The following is a 20,479-nucleotide window of genomic DNA, read 5'->3' as shown; positions in this document are numbered from 1 at the left end:
CACAAATCAGGATACCCCTGTGAGAAACCTATTTCCCTGTTTTGGAAAGCAGACATAGTAGGATATCTTGCAATTGTTTTGGCGTGGGCTGCTCACATTCTTAACTACGGTGGCTGAAAAAGAGAGACTAGCTCTTCTACCCCTTCTTGTGATCCCAAGCTGAAGGGTTCACTAAACCAGCATGATAGTCATCTTCTGTCCTCTCCAATTAACTGCCTGTCACCTCTTTGTTTGTCTTCTGGTGTCTTTGTTAAAATAACAGAAATATAGCATGGGGGGGAAAAAAAGGCAAGCAATCTCAACAGTCACCTGACCATGGAAAAATTCTCAGCTGCAAATACAGAAAGGTAGAAATAGCCTCATTGGATCAGAGCAGCAGTAAATCTAGCTCAGTGTCCAGTTTCCAACAGTGTCAGTGTCTTGTGCCTTCGAGACAAAAAATGTTTGGAAGGCAATTACAGAGTAGCTTTCACACAACTTCACTCCCAGACAACCTATAAGAATTTCTTTTAAATTACTTTGTTAGTTCTACTTCTTAAAAGGAAATTATATTTGTAGGGAAATAGGCCTATATAAATATATATGCATGCTAGGATGAAAGTTATCGTAAGTATTAGTCCTGCAAATCCACACTATACTATTAGAAAAACAGGATTTTTAATTTCAATAAATATAGACCCTAATAATCAGTAGGTCTATTTCCCCTTTGATAGAAGACTATTGTATATTTGTCAGACTTGGTAGAAGACTGTTGGATTCTCAATACAGTAAAATACTGATAAACTGAACAGATATATTTATTAAAAAAATCTAAAATACCTCATTAAAGAGGGTGAACTGATATTTTAAATACTCAGCTGAGGTTTGGCAGAGTTAACTTCAGTTCTTTACACTGCTGTGGACTTTTCTTTTAGACCATGAACAAATCTATTAAGTTTTAGTCTCTCATTTGCAAAATTAGAAAAATAGTCTAGCTTCGCAAGAGTCTAAAGAAAAAACTCAATTAAAATGTTCATTTTTTGCTTCAGTACTGAAAGAGTAGTTGAAGGACCATGTGGTCCCATGGGACACCTCATGTTTCTCACGTCACCAGGTCTTCACTGCATATCATATGATTCTGTCTCCACATTTTAGTGGAATAGAGCAGAGCTTTTCAAGAGACAGTCTGGATCTGTTACTGTCTAAGAAGAAGGTAGATGGAAGGTGCATCACCTCCACATTTCAGCTTGCCTGCTCCATGTACATGTTTGGGAATCTTTTGCATTTGGTTCCCAAAAATAAAGTAGAATGGGAAAGCATTCCAGTGTCCAGTGCATACAGTTCAGATGTAACGTACTCATTTGTTGAAAACTCTCTGAAGATCTCCAGGCTATTTTTAGGGTCCAATAGCACACACAAGCTTGGCTTGCAAATGAATTCTGCCTTCTGTTACTCAAACTATTGTAATTCTTGTTGGTGTGTGGGAGGGAAAGACTCTATTTCTAGAATTTCACTCTGCCTTTAGCACCATATCATGTAGCATATTTTATGAGAAGAAAACATTTCATAATTTCCACTGTATAATATACTGTGTAAGACAGTATATTGCATAAATAAGTCTTGTTTGAAATACAGGTCCAACATTTAATGAAATCTGTGGGAGTTGCACTGATCTCTCAGAACAGTCATTGGCTGGGGCCCTTCTGTCAAAAGCCATTTCAGTGGGGACTAAAAGCAACTGCAGACAAAAAAAATCCCCCACAATAATTTTAAATCTCTCCCAGAGAGCTCAAAACTATTACCCAGTACTGTCAGTTATTTCAGCAGCCAGTGTGGACAGAGATACAAACAGCTCATAATATTCTGAGCCAAATTCTTTCATGTTGTGAAGGTATTGACTTTACTGAGCCTGCCCGAGGGATGTATTTGGCTCAAAAGTAAAGTTATTTCTGCATTTAGTTAGCAAAAAAATGTTTTGATTGTAAAGGCCAAAAATCCAATAGTTGGTTCCTTAAAATGCAAGAATTGCCAGTCAGAGGCACATCTGATCTTGAGCCTTTCTTCTTGGTAGCCAAATGGGAATTACTCCTATTGACTGGGAAGAGAAATAGTTCGTGGAAGCAAAACCATGAAGAAGTGTTATGTACCTTTGAACTCATTTTTCCCTTTACTCTCTGCCTTTTCCTTTGTTTTATTCTGTGGAAGTATTTTTAGTATACTTCTCTCTCTCTCTTTTTAACCTTCACTACTCCCCTGCCATCGTCACTCAACGTTATCCAATATTGTACGCTTCGGCAAAAAGCTTTTGTGAAATCCCAAGCTCAACGTGACCTTGAGTCAAGTGACTTTTTTTTTTTCCTTGTTCAGTGTAGCCACAGCTATTGGAGCAGAAAAGTTAGGATCAGATTAATTGTAACAACAGAGGCTTAGCACTGCTTCAGCCTGACCCTGACTGCCTGCCTTCTGGTCTTGGCTGTAATTTCTCGTACAGCACTTGGCAACACTGGAGATAAATAATGCTGGATTTTGTTTCCAGGCCCTGACTGTGTTTTTTAACATGGTTGCATGATTATGGCTCTTGGTAAATTAACCCTTCCCACACCTGCACAGTCTCTAATCCATCCTCCTGCACCTTGTTTCATAGCTGGCATTGCGGTGAACTCACAGCTTGGTTACCATAAAAAGAGTGTTTGGTTTCTCATTGCTTCAGAGTGGTGAGCCATCGACCTCACTGGGGGACTTCTGTTCAAGGCAGGCTCTATGACCACAGGAACATCTCAGAACAGAGTGAGATGTGTCAGACAGACACATCTGAGGGGCATTTCAGGTCAACTTCTAGGTTTCAAAATCTGGCTTCAATTCATATATTTTAGAGCTACATTTTAGTTAGAGGTTTTAAAAAATTGTACAGAACACCTACGCCCAAGCCTTTGTAGATCTTAACTGGATTAGTTTTTATAACTTTCTTGGAACTGAACTAGGGAAAGAGTATGTGACTGTACATTTATATGTAAATGTGTAAGTACATAAGCACAATACCGATGATAATGTGGAAAATATTAAGAATAGCCTTCCAAACATAATGTAAGTTAATGACTGGAACCCAGCAAATCGATATAAGGAAGTGCATGTATTCCTTTTTTTTTGTTTTCCAAGAATGCTTCAGAAAGAAGGTTCAGTTGGGTAGATGAGGACATCTGCTTTGTGGTTTGTAATTTTACATACCACTGAAGAGAAGTGTTCTCATTTGGCGTATTTCAGCTTTAAACCTGTTGAAATTTCAGCACAATTCCTTTATTCGGAAGGGATTCAATCACCCATTAAATTGCTAAATAGTGAGATTATCTCATTGACTTAATTAACTGGATTTCAAACTTAGGTGTTTAAGGCTAATGGATTCTATGCTTTATGAAAATACTCGTGTCTTAACTTCTTACAGATAAACAATTGCTTGCGTTTAAACTGATCAGTTATTTTTTAAGTGTCTATGTGTGTTTACAGCATAACAGCCCAGTTCTCTGTCAGTGAAACTGAGGCTGACTTAGTCCTCACCTCAACGAAGGAATCATTTCCAGTTGAAGGAATTGTTTCTAATCCAATTGAGGTTGAGAAAACTAGTATTTGGACAGGGTAGGGAATTTTTAAGTGAAGCCAGGCATAAGAAATCCTTTTTGTGTAAGTCTTTGTTAACCATTTAACTGCTTATCACTTCAAAATATTGTGTCTATGAGGACTGCCCAACTCTGATTATTTTTACTGCTTGGATTTGGCATCTCAGTACGTTCTGCTGGAATATTATTGAATTCTTTTTTAAAAGGGAACTTAGTGAAGTCAAAACTACTCCTGAAATTGTATACACACATACAACATCTCATTTGTAACTGTTAATTTTCCTTTTACTTTATTATTGAAACAAAGTTGTTTGCAACTGATAAGAAGCATACAGCAAACTTGTATATCTGGTGGTTTCACCTGGAAAGCTGAAGAGGTTTCTCACAGCTATATTTATGAGCAACCACTCTAGGATGCTTTTTGCAACCAAACATTTCTCCCCAACCCATGTTCTTTTTCCTTGGTTGTTTTGGGTGGGTTTTTTTTGCCATCGCTGGCAATTGCATTTATTTCATACTGTATCCCCTCCTTTCACAGAGACAAGGAAAACGTTGCAGCCGCATCAGAAAACAGGTAATGTTTGCTATGTTTGATTTACTTCCTGATAAGAGGGTATCTCCACTTTCTCCATATTGCTCTTACCTCAAAAACATGAAATTTGTATCCTGTTTGAGCACATGATGAAAGTAGAGGCTTCAGCTAAGGGGGTTCATTAGGCATTTCTTTCTCACACACTGTGATGTGGAACAGGTGGGGATCGTGTTTCTCAGAACTTACAAACCTGAAAAATAAGAAGTTTTAAATCAAATATTCTTGAAATGGATTACTGTCAGTTTGTGGTGGAGTTTTAAGAACAATTAATTTCCATTTTAAACTTTGTCTAGACTGTTCAAGATGTTTTTAAAATCTAAAGAAGATTATCTTTTTAAGAACATTTATATGTCAGATCTTAATTGATACTCAATGGGTTATGAAATTCAAAGCAGTCCTTCTGTAAGTTCTTTCATGTCAAGTTGTTTTCTCCCAAAGGATCTCAGAACATTTTGCAGTTAAGTATAGAAATGTGTTGTTTTCTATTATTTCATTTATTGAACCCCCAAGTGGTGATACACAGGTATTTCTTGAGTGAATCTGACCGGTTGTTTCATGGAGCAAAGAAAGGCCTCTTACTAGATAGTCATGAAAAGAATTTTATCTTACTGCTTTTCTCTTAATAGTTGATTCTTGCCTCAGTGATATGCAACCACTTTTTAATTTGGGGTTTGTTTTAAGACTGCTTATGTTTGAACAAAGGTTGCATAGAATTAATATCTGAGTGCAAGCATTATTTGTTAATAATGACACAAGCAATGGCAACTCACATTTGAACAGTTGGGAAAATAGATTTTTATTTTTGAATTAATGATAAAAAGGAGAAGGAAACAAACCCCTTGATTCCTGATTATAAATTAAATCGTAAAGAACAAGCAACACATGTTAGAGTTTCACCAGCAGTTTCATTTGTGTGAAACCATCTATAGGACTATGCAGCTGCTTCACTGAAATAGCTTTTTCTTATAACTATTATTTTATTTTGCCAGGAACAATTTCTGATATATGAGTGGTGTTATTGTCCTCCTATGTTGCCTTAATCTTGTGTGATCTGTCATACCACAGCCTTTCTCCACCTCCATTACCATCACAGCTCTGCTTATTTTGATATTCATAGCAATGTGATTTCCAGATTTAACACAAGGTACCTTTTTTAATTTGTCAAGCCTTTCCTGGTCTTAAACAGTAATTAACCAATGAACTATCAAGATTAGTCATGACTTCATCTGCATTGTCATTATGATCTCCAGCTCCGTCTGTGGCTGGAATTCTGTCTCTTCCTCAAGCCCCTGCTATTACCTAGGAAATGCCTCATTTACGAACGCCCTTGTAATCTCTGTTACCCAGACCTACAGGTACCGCGCATGCGCCCCAGTATGTGACCTCGAGTATTTGGCACCCTCCTAAGTCATCCACCAGGGATGCCAACACTGCCAATGCTCAGCCAGTGGCCTCCAAGGGCTCTGTGAGGCTTGGAGCGGGTACAAGCCAGGGGGAGGCTGGTTTTGGCCAGAAAGCCCCTCCTGCTTCATCCAGTAACCGAAGGTACACTGTGCCGTGTAACTGCATAACTGACCCGGTTTGGAGCTTTGCAATGGTTTGGTAATAACAACCTCTAACTCCTTCAGATGGAAATGCCCATTGCCTCAAAGGACAATGTTCAGGTTCTTCCTATTACAGCAACTTCTGGTTCACGTGGGTGTTACATTTCCAGTGGCTCTCCTAGGATCACACCTACACTACAGAGACAAGTCATTAAGCATCTTCAGCAGAGAAAGAGCGGCTGATATTTCTGTATTTTCAGTGGATTCCACAAACATTCCCATATTCAAATATAAAATCCTTCCACATTACAGCTTTCTCTAAATACTTTCACCAGCACTGTTTTCCTACAAATGATGCAATAACAGATTTTTTTTTTCCATATCCATTTTAGTTTTTGTTCTCTATATTTTTGATTCTTTGCAAGCAATCTGTTGGAAGATTAGAAATACAAAAAACCTTCATGCATTACATAAAGGAGACTAAGTGCTGTTTTAATCATCCACTTCTTATTTGGACAGAAATTCTCAGAACTTAGGACTTCACTAAGAGAAAAAGTATAATCTACACTTATATTTTAAACGTTAGAGTGCATTTGTTGCTGTGTTCTCATGATGGTTGTTAACCATTATTATCCTCTTAACCTCTACTGATCTGTGTTCCTTTTCATGAGTGAAAATCAGCTGAGAAGAGATGTGTGTTTGTTTTCATCCACCTAACTTATGTTTGTTACCACAAATATGAAGATGTTTGATTTTTTCAATTTCTTTTAAAATACAAAGTACTGTAAAGATTTAAAGTCTACAAAATTATTGTATTTAAAAACCAACCAACCAACCAAAAAACCCTCTGTAACATGTCACAATGAAGCTGTTGCATTAGATGATCTATTTTATAAAGTTACACTCACATTTATCAGTTCTTAAATTTTTTCGGTGCTTGAAGAACCAAAATGAAAAATCAGACTGAAAAACTAGAAAGGATGAGGATGAAAAACCAGTTTGGTTATTGTATTTGAAAATATAAATAAAATTATATAAAATTTAAAGTTGCTAAATTAAAACCAGTCAAGTTAGTCTTGAGCTTTTTCTATAAAACTGTTTTGAGAATGTTATCAACTGCATATAATTTATGTAACCAAACCACTCTGATTTTTATGGTTGTATCCACTTCACTTATATTTATTCCAATTCCTTGTTCTGATAATTAATATATTCTACCATGAAGGAAGGTAAGCAAGCCTCCAACATTTTAATCACATAAAAAGAAATACTACAAACACTGTGCAAGATAAAATTTGTTTGTATTTCTTTGAAACTTTAAACAGTATTCTAGTATATTTGCATTTATTATATATATGTGGGTTCATTCTGTTCAGATCTGTCTCCACACAGGTCCATGTCCACACATATGGGTTGGGGTTTTTTGCTTTCTTTTCAATACTTATCACTGAATATGTATTTTGATTATTTTAGAGATTGTTCAAATTAAGTTACAGTTAATTAATTAAGTTCACTGTTCTCTTCAAGCTATGAAGTCTTGAATCTTTTGAAGTCTGCAGCAAAATTCCCTTTCACATTAGTGCAAATAGACAAAATAGGTGAAATCCTAGTTTGTGTTTGTTTTTAACACATACATTAAGTTCCATTTTTATGTGCAGCATAGTTTCAATCCGTTACTGTTTGCGTAATCAAAGATATCGCAAGTATGTAGCATGGAAACTGTGACTTCATGGCTTTTAATGGGGTAATTCTGGTACCCACTGTGGCACAGGGAAAATTTCACAGTACTGGAATTCAGTACCAGATTAGCTGTGATGGATAATACACAGCTACTCTGCCACATAGGCTGTGAAATTGATAGTCTACTAGTTACTTGGAAGAATTTACATCATGAAATGCGTCAGGATGGAAGAAGTCATCTGACTCTCAAATGCATATTACGATGGAAGAACTTCTGCAGAACTGCTGCAAAACTTGGTGTAAGGATTTGAAAGCCAAAATCATCCAGAATTGCAAACTGGATGGTTTTTTTCAGAAACTACTTATTATGTACATAATTGTAGATGAATTTTCATAAGAGAGAAAATACCGATTGGCGGTTTTTGTTGTGGGCTGCATTCAGCTTTGAGATTTCTGGGTATAAGAACCAGCTTCTTTTTCAGCTAATCAAACAAAATGTTCTGCTGAGTTAAGACACTATCATGTGGACTGTTGATCTCTAGAAGAGCAGGTGAAGGACAGTCGCTTGGAGAACAAGGGGTATCAAATTCAGAAGTACCAAACACTGTTCTAGGTCCTGAGGAGTATAACTCAGTGCTTCTGAGAGAGAGAGAGAGTGTTGGAGGGCTAAGGTTGGCTGAAAAAACAGCTGTAGAACTGTAAGATTTCTTTTGTTACTTGATACTCACAGTGGTCAGGAAGAAGCACTTTGGGCATTTGTACCTTGAGCAAGAAAATCACTGAATTCCATCACCCTGATAGGAATAATTTGTAAGAACACAGAGATGTGACAATACACTTAAGACATAGGATTAAAGAAGTAGACATATATCCATTATGTTTCTAGGACACTGCTCGTGGACAAGACAACTCTGTACAGTGATGCCCTGATTTAAAAAAAAAAAAAAGAAACTGCTAACTTTGCTCCATTTGTCTGTCTGTAAGAGACGAGTAATTCTCAGATTTGAGGGAGGTGATGGAAGACAATTAGTAGTTCAACAGGTTGCTTAAATGGTCACAGGATACAAGACTAGATTATCATTCATTTCTATATATTTGATGGAATTTATATGAGCACGCAAGACTTACAACAGGCTCTTTACAGCCATTTCAGTCCTGAGTGCCACATTTCCTCCCACTGCCATCCGCGGGAGCAGGACTGAAGCGCTGTTTAACACCTGGGGTAAATTTCGGTCAAGCAGGACCAACGCTGCATTGCAGTCTGAACTGCACAATGGAAAAGGCTGAGCAAATGTCTTTTTTTCTTTGCATAATTGTGCTTTTCCCTCAGTAACCCAGCCTGCTACTATGTTTGCAGCTGCAGGTTCAAACATAGTAGGTTTTATGCTCTCCATGTAAATGCGCGCCTTCTTAAGATGCTTCTTGTTTTATTTAATTGAACTCTAATTAGTACCCCTGTTGAGCATGCCCCGGTGGCTCCCAGTTCTGCTGCTCCTGCACCACACGCTTCAGCACCTCAGCCTGCTACTGCTGCTCCAAACACAGCCAGCCCGATGACAGCACCAGCCAGCACCTCAGTAGTGCAAGAGTCTTTCTCATCCTCCTTCCAAAGGTAATGCTCCACTGCTTTATACCCCTCTGGCTTCGGAAATGCATACACATTCTTACCTTAAGAATGTAGTATGAAAAGCTGTAACCTGGTTTAAATGCTTTTATATATTTTGGGGAAGCTGGGGTTTTTTTGTTGTTGGGTTTTTGGTTGGGGTTTTTTTCTTTTTTCTTTTTTTTTTTTTTTTGTGATCTGTTTTTCATGTTTGCATAGAATTTGAAAAATAAAACCATCATAAAAATAACTTCATTTTCAGAAAGTGAGTCTGGGCTTAAAATTAGAAATGCTTTTACATCACTTAAAGTAAAACCAAAACAACTCCTCATAATAGTTGCAGCGAATGAAGATTCTTTTAATAGTGTTTCTGCAGTAGGACAAGAAATGGAAAATCAGAAATTGTCATTTACTCACATGATTGAGCTTACTGTGTCACAGCAGATGATGGACACTTGATGCTTGACTTGCTCTGTAAGTTAATTCATTTCTATTAGATTTATCTAATTTTTTTTTCCTAATAAGAATTAGGCTTTGAGCTGAAGTAAGTTTCAAGGAGATGCATTCCTAACACTTGTAGCACAGTGGGAGTTAGACTTGTATATTAAAAACTGTCAGACAGATTGTAAGGAAATGGTGTGGTATTTGTACAGCTGTCACTTACATTACAGTAATTTTGGAGACAGTGAGTTCTTTTGGTACATAATATTCTTTTATCTTTGGGTTTTGCTACATGAATATTCTGAAAATATGTCTATTTTGCTTTTAAAATGCTTTTAAACTCCAACAAAAAACATACTTCCAGTAAAATAAACCACTTTAATCGAGACCTCAGCGGTATCGTATTTTGGGTATGTATAAATGGAATTGGAAATCTTCTCTTGGCTCTACTTCCTGATTAATTTTTGCTAGTTGACTTGCATTATGTATATATATACCAACTGACTGATTTCTCACTTTAGTCAGTTTTCACCTAGCCATGACCTACTAGAATGCAGTGATTTTATTCCAGTGCCCGAAAATGCATCAATCAGACGGCAAGGGAGACTTGAATAAGGTCTTTTGCTCTGACTCAGAACTGGCCTGAGAGGCACTTCCACATTAAAAAATGTTAAGGTTTAAGTAATTTTTATCCCTCAGTTGAAACCATAGCATGAGGAAAGGTATTGCCTAGTATCTGCTTCAGACAAAAAAAATGCCTCTACTAAACTAATCATTCCAATTACTTCTGGATTCAATAGGACAATCTTCTGCCTGGGACTGCTTGCATAGTAATTTTTATCTTGTATTTAGACTCAAACATCTTCAGATCTTTCAGATAAAAGCATGTATCATTGACAAAAGTCCTGTCCTGTAATATTATCTTTCTTAGTTATTGATAGAGTCTGGTTTTAAATTTTTCCGTAATGTGTGCATTTTGCCTTGTGTTCTGTAGGAATGTGCTTGGTTGTGCTATTCTGTAAGTCTGCAGGTGTGTGCTACAGAAAACCTGTAACTCATGGTAACTATGCAGCAGCCTTCTTGTATCTGAATCCTGCCTGAGCTTGGTTCTGATGTCATGATTTGTGTCCCTGTGAAATCATTTTGTTCATGCTTTCATGCTTTTATGTGTCTTCTGCAGAGTTCTTGCAGCCCCCAGCTCTCTTTCCCAGCCCAAGCCTTTCCATGGGCCCAAGAACATGTCATTAGCAGCTTCCACTATTTCATCTGCTATCTCATCTCAGTCTAGGTATATCTGTAAAGCTCTCTTCTTCTTTTAACCTAATCTGTTTTGATTTTGTATTATGCTCTCTGATACGAGGTTTTCAGTTTCTGAAGGGATTGACTTGGCAGAGAAAATGCTCAATGTGTTTAAAGGAATCACCCCTTCCTTTTCTTCCTCATGACAACCCAACTAGGTAACAGCTACGTCTTAGATGTAGGATATGTGACCACAAGGTCCTCTTGGGACAGAGCTGTTTCACTTGGTTGGTTTGTGCTGCTTTTGCCATCCTGAAATGAAAACATTTGTCTAGAGACACTGGGTGAGAATGATGGACCTTTTTTTATCTTGATGAAAACGCAGGATGACAGGAATGTTTTATCACTAGAAAGAGAGAATGCTGCTGTACTGCCTCACTTCCAAGCCTTTTTGCTGCTTTCATAACACTTTGACAACTAACAGAGGAAAAAGCAGTAGATTTTAAGACTCATTTGAACAGTCTTCAGAAATAGTGAAAAACTAAATCACCAATTCATTTGAGATTGTAATTGCCCATGTGTGTCTTACCTTTATATAAAAAAATAGTGAGGAATCACCCAAAGGTGATATTTGAAGTGGACAAAGGGCCCAAGTTGGAAGGCTTCACACCAAGAAGTATAATGGTCTTTCTCAAGAGAATCACAGAACAGTTAAGTGCTTGGCACTGGTAGTACTTAATAGAAGTTTGGTTGGCTTCACATCACTGAAACCAATGCCAATCTGAAATAGCTACAGAACAAAACATTGGAAGAGTTTTCAGTTTTAGGATGTCAACATGTCTGTTTGCAGCCGTGGGAATTACACAGGGGAAGTAATCCCAGTATGGAACTGATAAAACATCAGAAACAAAATTAACTGCTGATGAGTGAAAGTACACCAATTGTAGCTTTAGTTTCAAGAAGCCCCTTGTACTCAGGTAAGGTTCCTTGCCTTCTAAGCAATAATAACTGCATATTTGAGTTTGAATAAACACTGGCATGCAAAATGTATTATTTCTGAGCTACAGAAAAGACTTGATTTTAGGGTTTCTCTCAGCTGAAGATTGAAATATCTCCATCGGTCAGAAGGTGGAATTAAATGGAAGCTTTGATGATTACTCTGGCCAGACAGAGCATGTCTATTCATGTTTCACCAGTCTACGTCTTAGGACCCATCTAAATCTTTCCTGAGAGCTTGTTTTCATTCCTGTCATGGAAATCATGGAATCATTGAATGGATTGGGTGGGGAGGGATCTTAAAGGTCATCTAGTTCCATGGGCAGGGACAAGTTAGGTAACAGTTATGCATAATTTACGCATAAACAGCTAATAAATTAGTATAAAGATAACCAGTACTTGTTGACACTACTTGCATGTCTTTATTAGAGCTAATGTGATACTATTTTTTGATTGAGCTTTTTTCCATTTGCCTTAAATTTCATATCCATTTAATGGGAAAAGGGAAGCAGTGTGAGGCCTTGAAACCATATAAATTCATTTGTAGTTATGTACCAATATGGACTAATCAGTGTGAAACAAAATTTTAATGACGATAAAAAGATGACATTGAGATATTGAGACATTTGAATTGAAAGTAAATTAGTAAATTGGCATGGACCATTGCTGCTTTTCCTGCCCCTCTGAAAGGAAGTGACTTATCTGGGGAGGCTGTATCTCCACTCTTGAAGGTTTCTGAGATGTAACTGGCTAAAACACGGAGCAACCTGGTCTGACCTCAGAGCTGGCCTTGCTTTCAGCAGGTTAGATCAGATTCTCCCTGAGGCCTCAAAGATTCTGTGAATCTATGAAAAACAGCTGTCCATTTCAAAAAGAAATGTTTTAATCAGACTCCTAAAACCTCTTTCTGGCACCTGGCAATTATTTTGGTCATATATAAAAGACCTACAGCCTATCAACTTTATACACTGCGACTTTGTCAATGGATAACACAAGTGTGATGCTGTCATCTGTTTCCCTGTTACCAAGAGGCAAATGTTACAATCTTGGCTTCTGCAAGTCTTGGGACATAAGGGCAAAGCAGAGACTTGTAGGACCTGTAAAAATTTGGTTCCCTGATAATCAAGTACAAGAAGCAAACTCTGGTTGGTTGGTTGGTTGGTTGGTTGGTTGGTTGGTTGGTTGGTTTTGGATGGCTGTCTTGCAGCTGGAATAGGTTCTTTATCTTGGTACACTTCTTCCATGTTTTGTTTTAAAAAGTGTTGTGTATTATAGCTACTGTATTCAAATGTAAGGGACTAAAACTGACTTCTAAATTGATTTATAATTCAAATTTTTGAGCATCTGGTAGTTTTCAATTAGAAATCAAGCAATGCTTTAGAATGCCAAAATAGAGACTTAAAAATCCAGCTACAGCTTAACATATACCAGAGGAGTATTAAGCATTTAATATAATTTTATTTCAAAATAAAATCTGGATGACCTTAATGACAGCACTGTTTTACAGGACGGGGATATTCTCAGGTAGAGGAGGCTGAGATCTTATCACCATTATTCCAGTGTTTGGTGGTTTTTTCCCTTATAGATGCTTTAAAAAGATCCACCAAGAAAACTCAGGAGGGTTTCTTGATCAACATCCTTTACTATTTAAATCTGATTTTAAACTTTAGTAGATCCAGTTCTATAGTGACTTGGCTTTTGTGAGCATATGCATAACACTTAACATGAGTAAAATCTTTATAATGTTCCTGAAGAAGAGTGTTTGAAGTAAATCACTAATCTTTAACAGACTGTGTTACTCTCTTACATCTGCAGTGAAATTTGACTTACTGTTATCTGTTCCATTTACAATCTTACTTAAAAGAAGCAAGCACAGCAGGAGAACTTTGAATAAGCTTGAAGCTCTTTAGGGATGGGTTATTCCATCCAGAGGGTTAAAGCAGGGCACCCCGTGCAAAAGCACTCTAGGAATACAAAACCAGGAGAAACAATGGAAAGAGTTACAATTATGCTTCTAAAAGTCAAGTGTGGCTTCTGATCTGGAGATTATAATCCAAGCACTGTGTCCGTGGTGAAGGGAGGAAAAACTCTTCTCCAGAAGCTGGGAAAATAACTGGCATAAGGCAGACTCCTGGTGATTCTGGGAAATGTGGGCTGTGCCGCTGTGGGATGGGATTGATGCCATGGAGCCGTCCAGACAGGACTCTGTTCATTCTGAATCCTCTTCTTTCTCAGATCATGCATTGTGCAGGCTTTCAAGTACTTCCTGTATTTGCATAAATGACTCATATGTGTTCTGAAATTATGCTGGTTCCCCAAGGAAAAAAAAAATCTACCTGTTTGCCTAAGACTGTAGCAGTAGAAAGGCTCTGCAAGGCAAAACTTGAACATGGTGGGTTGATGTTTTTGCTTCAACTACGCCAGCCTGTCCTTTCCATGGGGTTGTCCGAGCTGCCTCATAAGCTGGGGCACTTCCCTGATCTTTGGCCTTTGGTTCATTCAGGGTTTGCTTTGCAGATTTGATGCAATGTAAACTTATGACACTGAGAAAAATCCCCCGTATTTATTTTTTGTGCTAATAAAAAGAATTGGAGTTCCACAACCAAATGACAAGATCAGATGAGAGTGACTTCTGGAAGAATATACTCAGCTCATTGACTTATGTTACCACTCTTCAGGTTTCACTGTGATTCCCATCTTAAATAGGAAAACAAAATGTAATGTAATACTCATATGATTAAAAATATGTACATGTTGTTTATTTTTAGCATTTAAGAGCACTTGTTACTCATAGGAAATTGATGGTAGGGCAAGATATCCCAATTGTTTGTGTATATTTTTTTTTCAAATACCGCTTTTGTCTCATTTTAGTTTCAACCGGCATTCTTCCACCTCCATCAGCTACCAGTCAAAGCAGAGGTATAAAAATGTTTTGTGCAGCTATTCTACCTTAAAAGCACTTAACAAACCAGTTTATTGCTACTAGTAGCCATCTAGTGAAGCGTTAACATAAAAATGATCTGCTTAGAAATATTTACTCTTTCTTTTTCTGACAACTAATGGTTTTCAGAGCCAGTATTTAATTTGCTGTGTGTCACATGCCATTGACTGCTACAGATAAATTCAGTAAGGTTGCTTTCACTGCTTTTTGAGATGCCAGTGCTTCTTGATCCATTAAAGCATCTTTGGTCCTTACAACATCTTTTTATTCTTTCTTAATTTCCTTCTTTCTTTCTTGTTTCTTTCTTTTTTTTTTTGTTCTTTTAATCACATGCCACTTCCTTTCCTTCAGCAGAAATTCTGATAAATTTTTCATTTCACTAAACCCTTAATGTAACACTTTATTTCTCTTTGACAAGCTTTCTTATCTTCCTCACTGTATTTAATATGCGTCATACTTATGTAAAAGGGTTAAAAGGGTTCGGTACTTCTTTTATTTTGCTATGATTTTGGTACTGTGAATCGAGGCGGGGGTGTTTTGGGGTTTTTTTCAGCTTCATATCCCTGAACACAAGGAAATCTGGGGTATTGTTTTACTATGCTATTACGTTTGGAAAACACTTGAATTTCGAATAACCATTTTTCTTCATGACAGTCTAAGTATTACTAATCTGGTTCAGAACTAGTTTATTTATTTTGTGCATTAAGGGAGATTCAGATGAGTCTTTCTAACCATGGGATCTGTGCACCTGGGAGCAGACTTTCCTGACTGGATGACATTTTCAGATTAAGGCTGTGCGACACATCATTTTAAAATCTTTTAACCCACATTGTAACTATTGGGCCCTGAGCTGTTGAGTTTACCCAGGGTAGCAGATTTTAAACCAAGGACAAGTCTTTAGATGGTGTGTTTAGCTGATGGCATTTTGAAGGCTATGGGTGAAGCCAGTGTGCCCACAGTGTCTGTGTCCCTGTGCTGTGGCAGGAGCAATGGCCTCTGTCCCGTGATCCCAAGCACAGTGCCTTCTTCGGCACCGCACAGGAGGTATCATCAGCAAATAGACAGGAATAATGGAAACCAGAAAGTTTTACAGTGCTTAGAACAGCTTTGGCAGTTACAGAATCACGGCACGGTTCACAGTGAATACAAGCCCACGAAAATAGTTTATCTTGGAGAATCATGTTCACTGATGGTATAGTGGACCCAAATCCAGGCCTAAGCCCTAGACTAGGTACAGAAATAATTAGCTATAGCCACTGTAGCAATAGCTAAGTTTCTAGGTCTTGCTAAATAGACAATATAAACTAGCCTGAGGCAGCAATGCTATGGAAACTCGATCTATAGTAGAAGCACTGTCAGAGCAGCAAAAAGCTACATTGAGAACAAGTTTATTTTGTTCAAAATTAAAAATTGGAAGTTTCCTTTTTTCAGAATGTTTCTTACCTGTACTGGAAGAAATCTGCTGGGTTTGCCATGTAAGATTATAATGTCTTTTCTCCAAATGGCATCTGTTTCCACTGTTAAAGAAAGTAAAGTCAAGATGGACCAATAGTCTGAGAAAGCTGAATGCGTCTTTTCATATGCTGACAAATATTTTCCTATAGACAAACCCACTATGGAAATAACTCCTTAATTGTCAGCACTGATAGGAATCTAGATCATAGGGAGAGTGACACTGAAGAGAAAAAAAAAAAAAAAAAAAGCAGAACTGTGTTTTCAGGGTGAGTCAGAAGGATGTTCTGTGGTTGAATAGGTTTTTCTTATGGCACATATCCCGTTATGTGTTTCTTTCCCTCCTTGTACTTCTTTAATTTCTCTTGCTTGCTTTGACTGGAATGCTCTTTCAGCAGTCTGTGAAGCACAGGCACTACAAACAGAATCATCCCAAGTGACTACCACATAGAAGAGGCATATTTTTTAATCTGTTACTGTAATCAAACTGAGAATCACCATCTAAGCCATAAAATAGAGAAAAACTGTTTCTTACTGATGCTTGGAATCCTGAGCAAATGCTTTTATTCCAGGACTGCAAGAAACTGCATCATAATGCTGCATATAATATGTTTTTTTCTGAAGGATGAATCTGAACATTAGGAAAACTTATGTAAATTTTGGTGTCAGTCTGAAAAGGGAAAAGAGTTTCAGAAAAATTTTTAAAGGTCACTTCAGTATTTTTAAAAAGAGTATGACAGTATATAAATACTAATTAGCATTTGTAATAGTAGTAATTGTGCTGAGCAAGTACATTTTTAAGTCCAGATATCGCTCATTGATTTATCTTAGACAAGACCAGGCCTTTTTGTTTGCAGAGGAACAGAAAACACAAACTTTGTATGCAGCTTTGTGAAGTCTGATCCCTTGTTCAACTGAGAGTTTCAAATTTGTCATATTTCCTTAGCAAGCTATTTTCTGTGATAACAACAGCAAACTTGCCTTACTTAAAATCCTTATTTGACTAATTTTTTCTCTCCAAAGAATTGTCCAAGCCTTCCTTTGCAGTGATAAAGACCAATAAATCTCCCAGCGTTCTCTCCGTAGTCCTCACAGATAGTTCCTCTTGGAGTGCTCTGGACGCTGCCAGATCTGTTACTTCATCATCAGTAACTTTTGCTGTTTATAAAGTTTTTCACACCTACATTTTGCTTTTAGAAACACAACCCAGTCATATACACCATTGCCAGTTTCTGGAAGCTACAGTGAAAGTCCTGCTCCTTCTGCTGCTTCAAAAATGAGAGTTGTTTCTACTGCCAGCATAAAGCCCTCTGTCTACCAGCCAGGTAAGGAGCCTTCAGAGTACTGAAAAGATTCAGAAAAAGATGCTCACACATTTCTTTTGTAGAAAGCACAAATTTTGTACACTGACATATCAGAAAGTATTTATACATGTGGGACTAAATGTTGCTAGTTTTGCCTCAGATTATCTGAAGACTGAGGATTATGTTGTATTTGTATTGTGCTTCGGAGTTAAAATGTGGAACAGAGGGAAAAGTAAAAGCAAGAGAAAAGTCTAATAAAAAATGTGTAGCCTGATTTTTCAGAAGAAATCCAATTGAAAAATAACACAGTGTATCCAATTAGGAGCCCAGTGACACTACAGAATTGATAAAATGGCTAAAAAATGCACAGTTCAGGAAGGAGGTAAAATAAGTGGAGTTTGCTTGAGTAGGATATATTTGCAAAATAGGTAAGACCATATACTGAATTTCTCAAATTTAGGCTTATATTTGAAATAAAGAATGAGGTATTAAAGCACCTCATAATGCTATTCCATTTCCCAGAGATCTAGTAACTTAAGGAATATATTTGGTTATTCATTCATTTGGAAAATATACTCCTTGATATTATTTAAGTTCCCTTGGTATTAATGTGTTACAAATGGACTGAGCTTCTAAAACCATTGATGACCAAAATGTGAACGTTCAAACTGAATGAATTAAATGAGGCAGCAATATAAGTTTAAAGGCAGTTCTGTTTCAAATTAAGGTTTTTCTAATCTTAGCAAGAGAGTTAAAAGTTGATTTATATCTTTACAGTCAAATAAATATGAAAAGGCCAAGAATTCTAACAGACGGAGTTTACTCTGTCTTCTGTAATGTTCTGTTTCTGGATCTATGAAATTAAACAAATGTAGGAATTTTAGACATAAAGCAGACAGACAAATCAGTTGATCTTCATATGTTAGACATAAAGGTGGAAGAAGTCAAATCAGAGCTCTCATGAACTATTTAAGGGTCTCAAAGTAAATGAACCTTCAGCTCCTCCTCATTTGTTTTTGGTTAAATGCACCAGTGTATACCATGTTCTCATTTAAGGTAAATGCTATTATTTTTGATTTCAAAGATGACAGCAGCAGATTTATTTCTATAATGCAGAAGAGAGCAAACTGTGCCAAGTCAAAATATCTCCTAAATACACTGACTGATGTTAAGCCCTGTGCTCATTTGGGGAAATACAAGCTCCAGTTCAATATACAAACCTGCCACGGAAATACATCTGCAGCTATTTCCAGTTATTGGCTGGATCTGGTAGAGTCAAAGCTGGCGGTTGAATTCTACTTGGAATGAGAGGAAAGGCTTTTGTTTTCTCATGGATTGGGCATCTTCTTTGCACTTCCTTACATTGCTGGTGTTCCTTTGCAATTCCTTATGTTGCTGCTTTTGAGCCTCATTGCCTCTCAATAAAGGCTTAAATAGTTGGCAGAGAAAGAAAAAGTCCTCCTGTACTGTTTAGGAGTTTGAAATATCCAATAAGGCATTCTAAAATACCTTCACAATTGAACCCTAAAGTGACTCAGCTACAAGAGAGGTTCCAGGCAGAGATTTTAGTGGAGGTATTTGGTTCTTGTTTCGGTACTTTTTAAAAGTGTTCTATATTTGATGTAGTAGCACTTCAGAATGGTTTTGGAACATGAGCTGGCCTGGGAGACAGTTGCAGAGCACTTGGGAAGACGTGGAGGAAATAACATTTCCTGTCACAGATGGCAAAATCAATAGTACTTAGAAATACTTAGAAACAAACCACCAAGACAGTTAGAAAACTTCCTTATCCAACTCTGTCAATGACTGGCTTCCCTTGGAAATGTTCCTTGGGGCAGCAACTTCCAGATTAAAACACCAATCAACAGGCTCATATATCCAATATAGAGGCGCCTGAATCAGTCACTGAGATGATTTACAAGGCTATTTTAATCTGTCAGATTGAAAAAATAAATAAATAAAGAGAAACAAGTCTCAAAATGAAACTGCATTGTTGAGTATTTGGCTCAGATGGGATTTATCAGGCAGTCTACACTTTCCCTAACCTAACTCAGGTGGGAAATCTGCTGCTACTAAAGATCTTTCGTTTTTTCCAGTAGAGAAAGCTGTGAACTCTGAAATCTTTTCCGTAAATTTCATAACCCATTTTTTAAAGGAGCACAGACTTCTCTTCTGAACAAGGCCCACTAGATGGCAGAACATCCCTGGGTATTCCTTTCCCGTAGGCTATCCCAGACCAGGATAACCTTTCACATATCCCAAGCAACTCCTCCTCCAGTTCTGTAACACAATACCTCAATGTGAGGAAGCAGATCTTTCCTTTAAAATCCCTAAATCCAACTGGGCCTACTTGTGTATGCAAAATTGGTCAAGTGTAAAGGCCTGATCTGCGCTTTCAGGAATTGGTAGAGAGATTCCCACAGTTCTTAATGAACTTTATATTGAATCCTGAGCACCTTCAATACTAAAACAGCAGCTTCCACACCTTTATTTCATTTTTAGTTCCCCTAAATAAGAATAGTGTCTCCCTATAAAACATCATCTGCTTTGTCTGTCATCTATTCCATACTGTAATAGTATATGGGAAAACTTTGGGCTTCAAGGATGTGGCCACTACGGGTAGAACAAGCCATATCAGTTGTGGTTATTAATTTAATTTGTTACTGAAAATAATAAAGAGTAACACTTATGTCATCTACTAACAAAGGGGAAAAAAAAGAAAAAAAAAATGTTCTCACAGTGCAAGTCACTGTGTGACCAAAGCATTTGAGACTCTATAAATCTTTGCTTTACTAAATGAGTCTTGGTATTGTGCCTTTTTGTCTGGAGAGAAAATAGCCATAGACCATAAATGAAGAGCTGAGGGGGAGAATTCCAATTTCCCCAGAAGCAAGGAATTGACTCGTTCCAGCTCCTGTTAAGAGAGACCTCTTCTCCTGCCATTCTCTCAGGAAAACAATAATCCTATTCATTCCTGCCTGTTCTAAGAGAATGTGAGGGCTGAGAGAAACAAGGTGGTAGAGGCTAAGTTGCTGAGTTATTTGAAGTATTCATTTTTTAACAGTTAATGGTCAACTCGTGCAATACTGGTATTTTG

The 20,479-nt window shown here is 37.4% G+C and overlaps 1 protein-coding gene across 3 annotated transcripts in view; it reads left to right on the top strand.

Moving 5' to 3' along the window:
• LDB3 (LIM domain binding 3) overlaps positions 1 to 20,479 on the top strand; it is a 108,852-nt gene that overhangs the window by 74,828 nt on the left and 13,545 nt on the right. The window contains exons 9-13 of one of the 3 annotated variants that reach the window (XM_066191606.1): positions 4,129 to 4,164; positions 8,857 to 9,018; positions 10,631 to 10,738; positions 14,557 to 14,604; positions 17,276 to 17,403. In XM_066191606.1, the coding sequence (XP_066047703.1) occupies positions 4,129 to 4,164; positions 8,857 to 9,018; positions 10,631 to 10,738; positions 14,557 to 14,604; positions 17,276 to 17,403 (482 nt within the window). The remainder of the gene's footprint in view (positions 1 to 4,128; positions 4,165 to 8,856; positions 9,019 to 10,630; positions 10,739 to 14,556; positions 14,605 to 17,275; positions 17,404 to 20,479) is intronic. The other 2 variants (XM_066191603.1, XM_066191604.1) reach the window with 2 other exon arrangements.

Source organism: Chamaea fasciata, unplaced genomic scaffold, assembly GCF_029207755.1.
Source record: "Chamaea fasciata isolate MVZ Bird 193981 ecotype frontalis unplaced genomic scaffold, bChaFas1.0.hap1 SCAF_9, whole genome shotgun sequence".
Classification (NCBI taxonomy): domain Eukaryota; kingdom Metazoa; phylum Chordata; class Aves; order Passeriformes; family Sylviidae; genus Chamaea; species Chamaea fasciata.
Note: the sequence above shows the minus strand (reverse complement) of the source record. Positions and strands in the feature narration are given on the sequence as shown.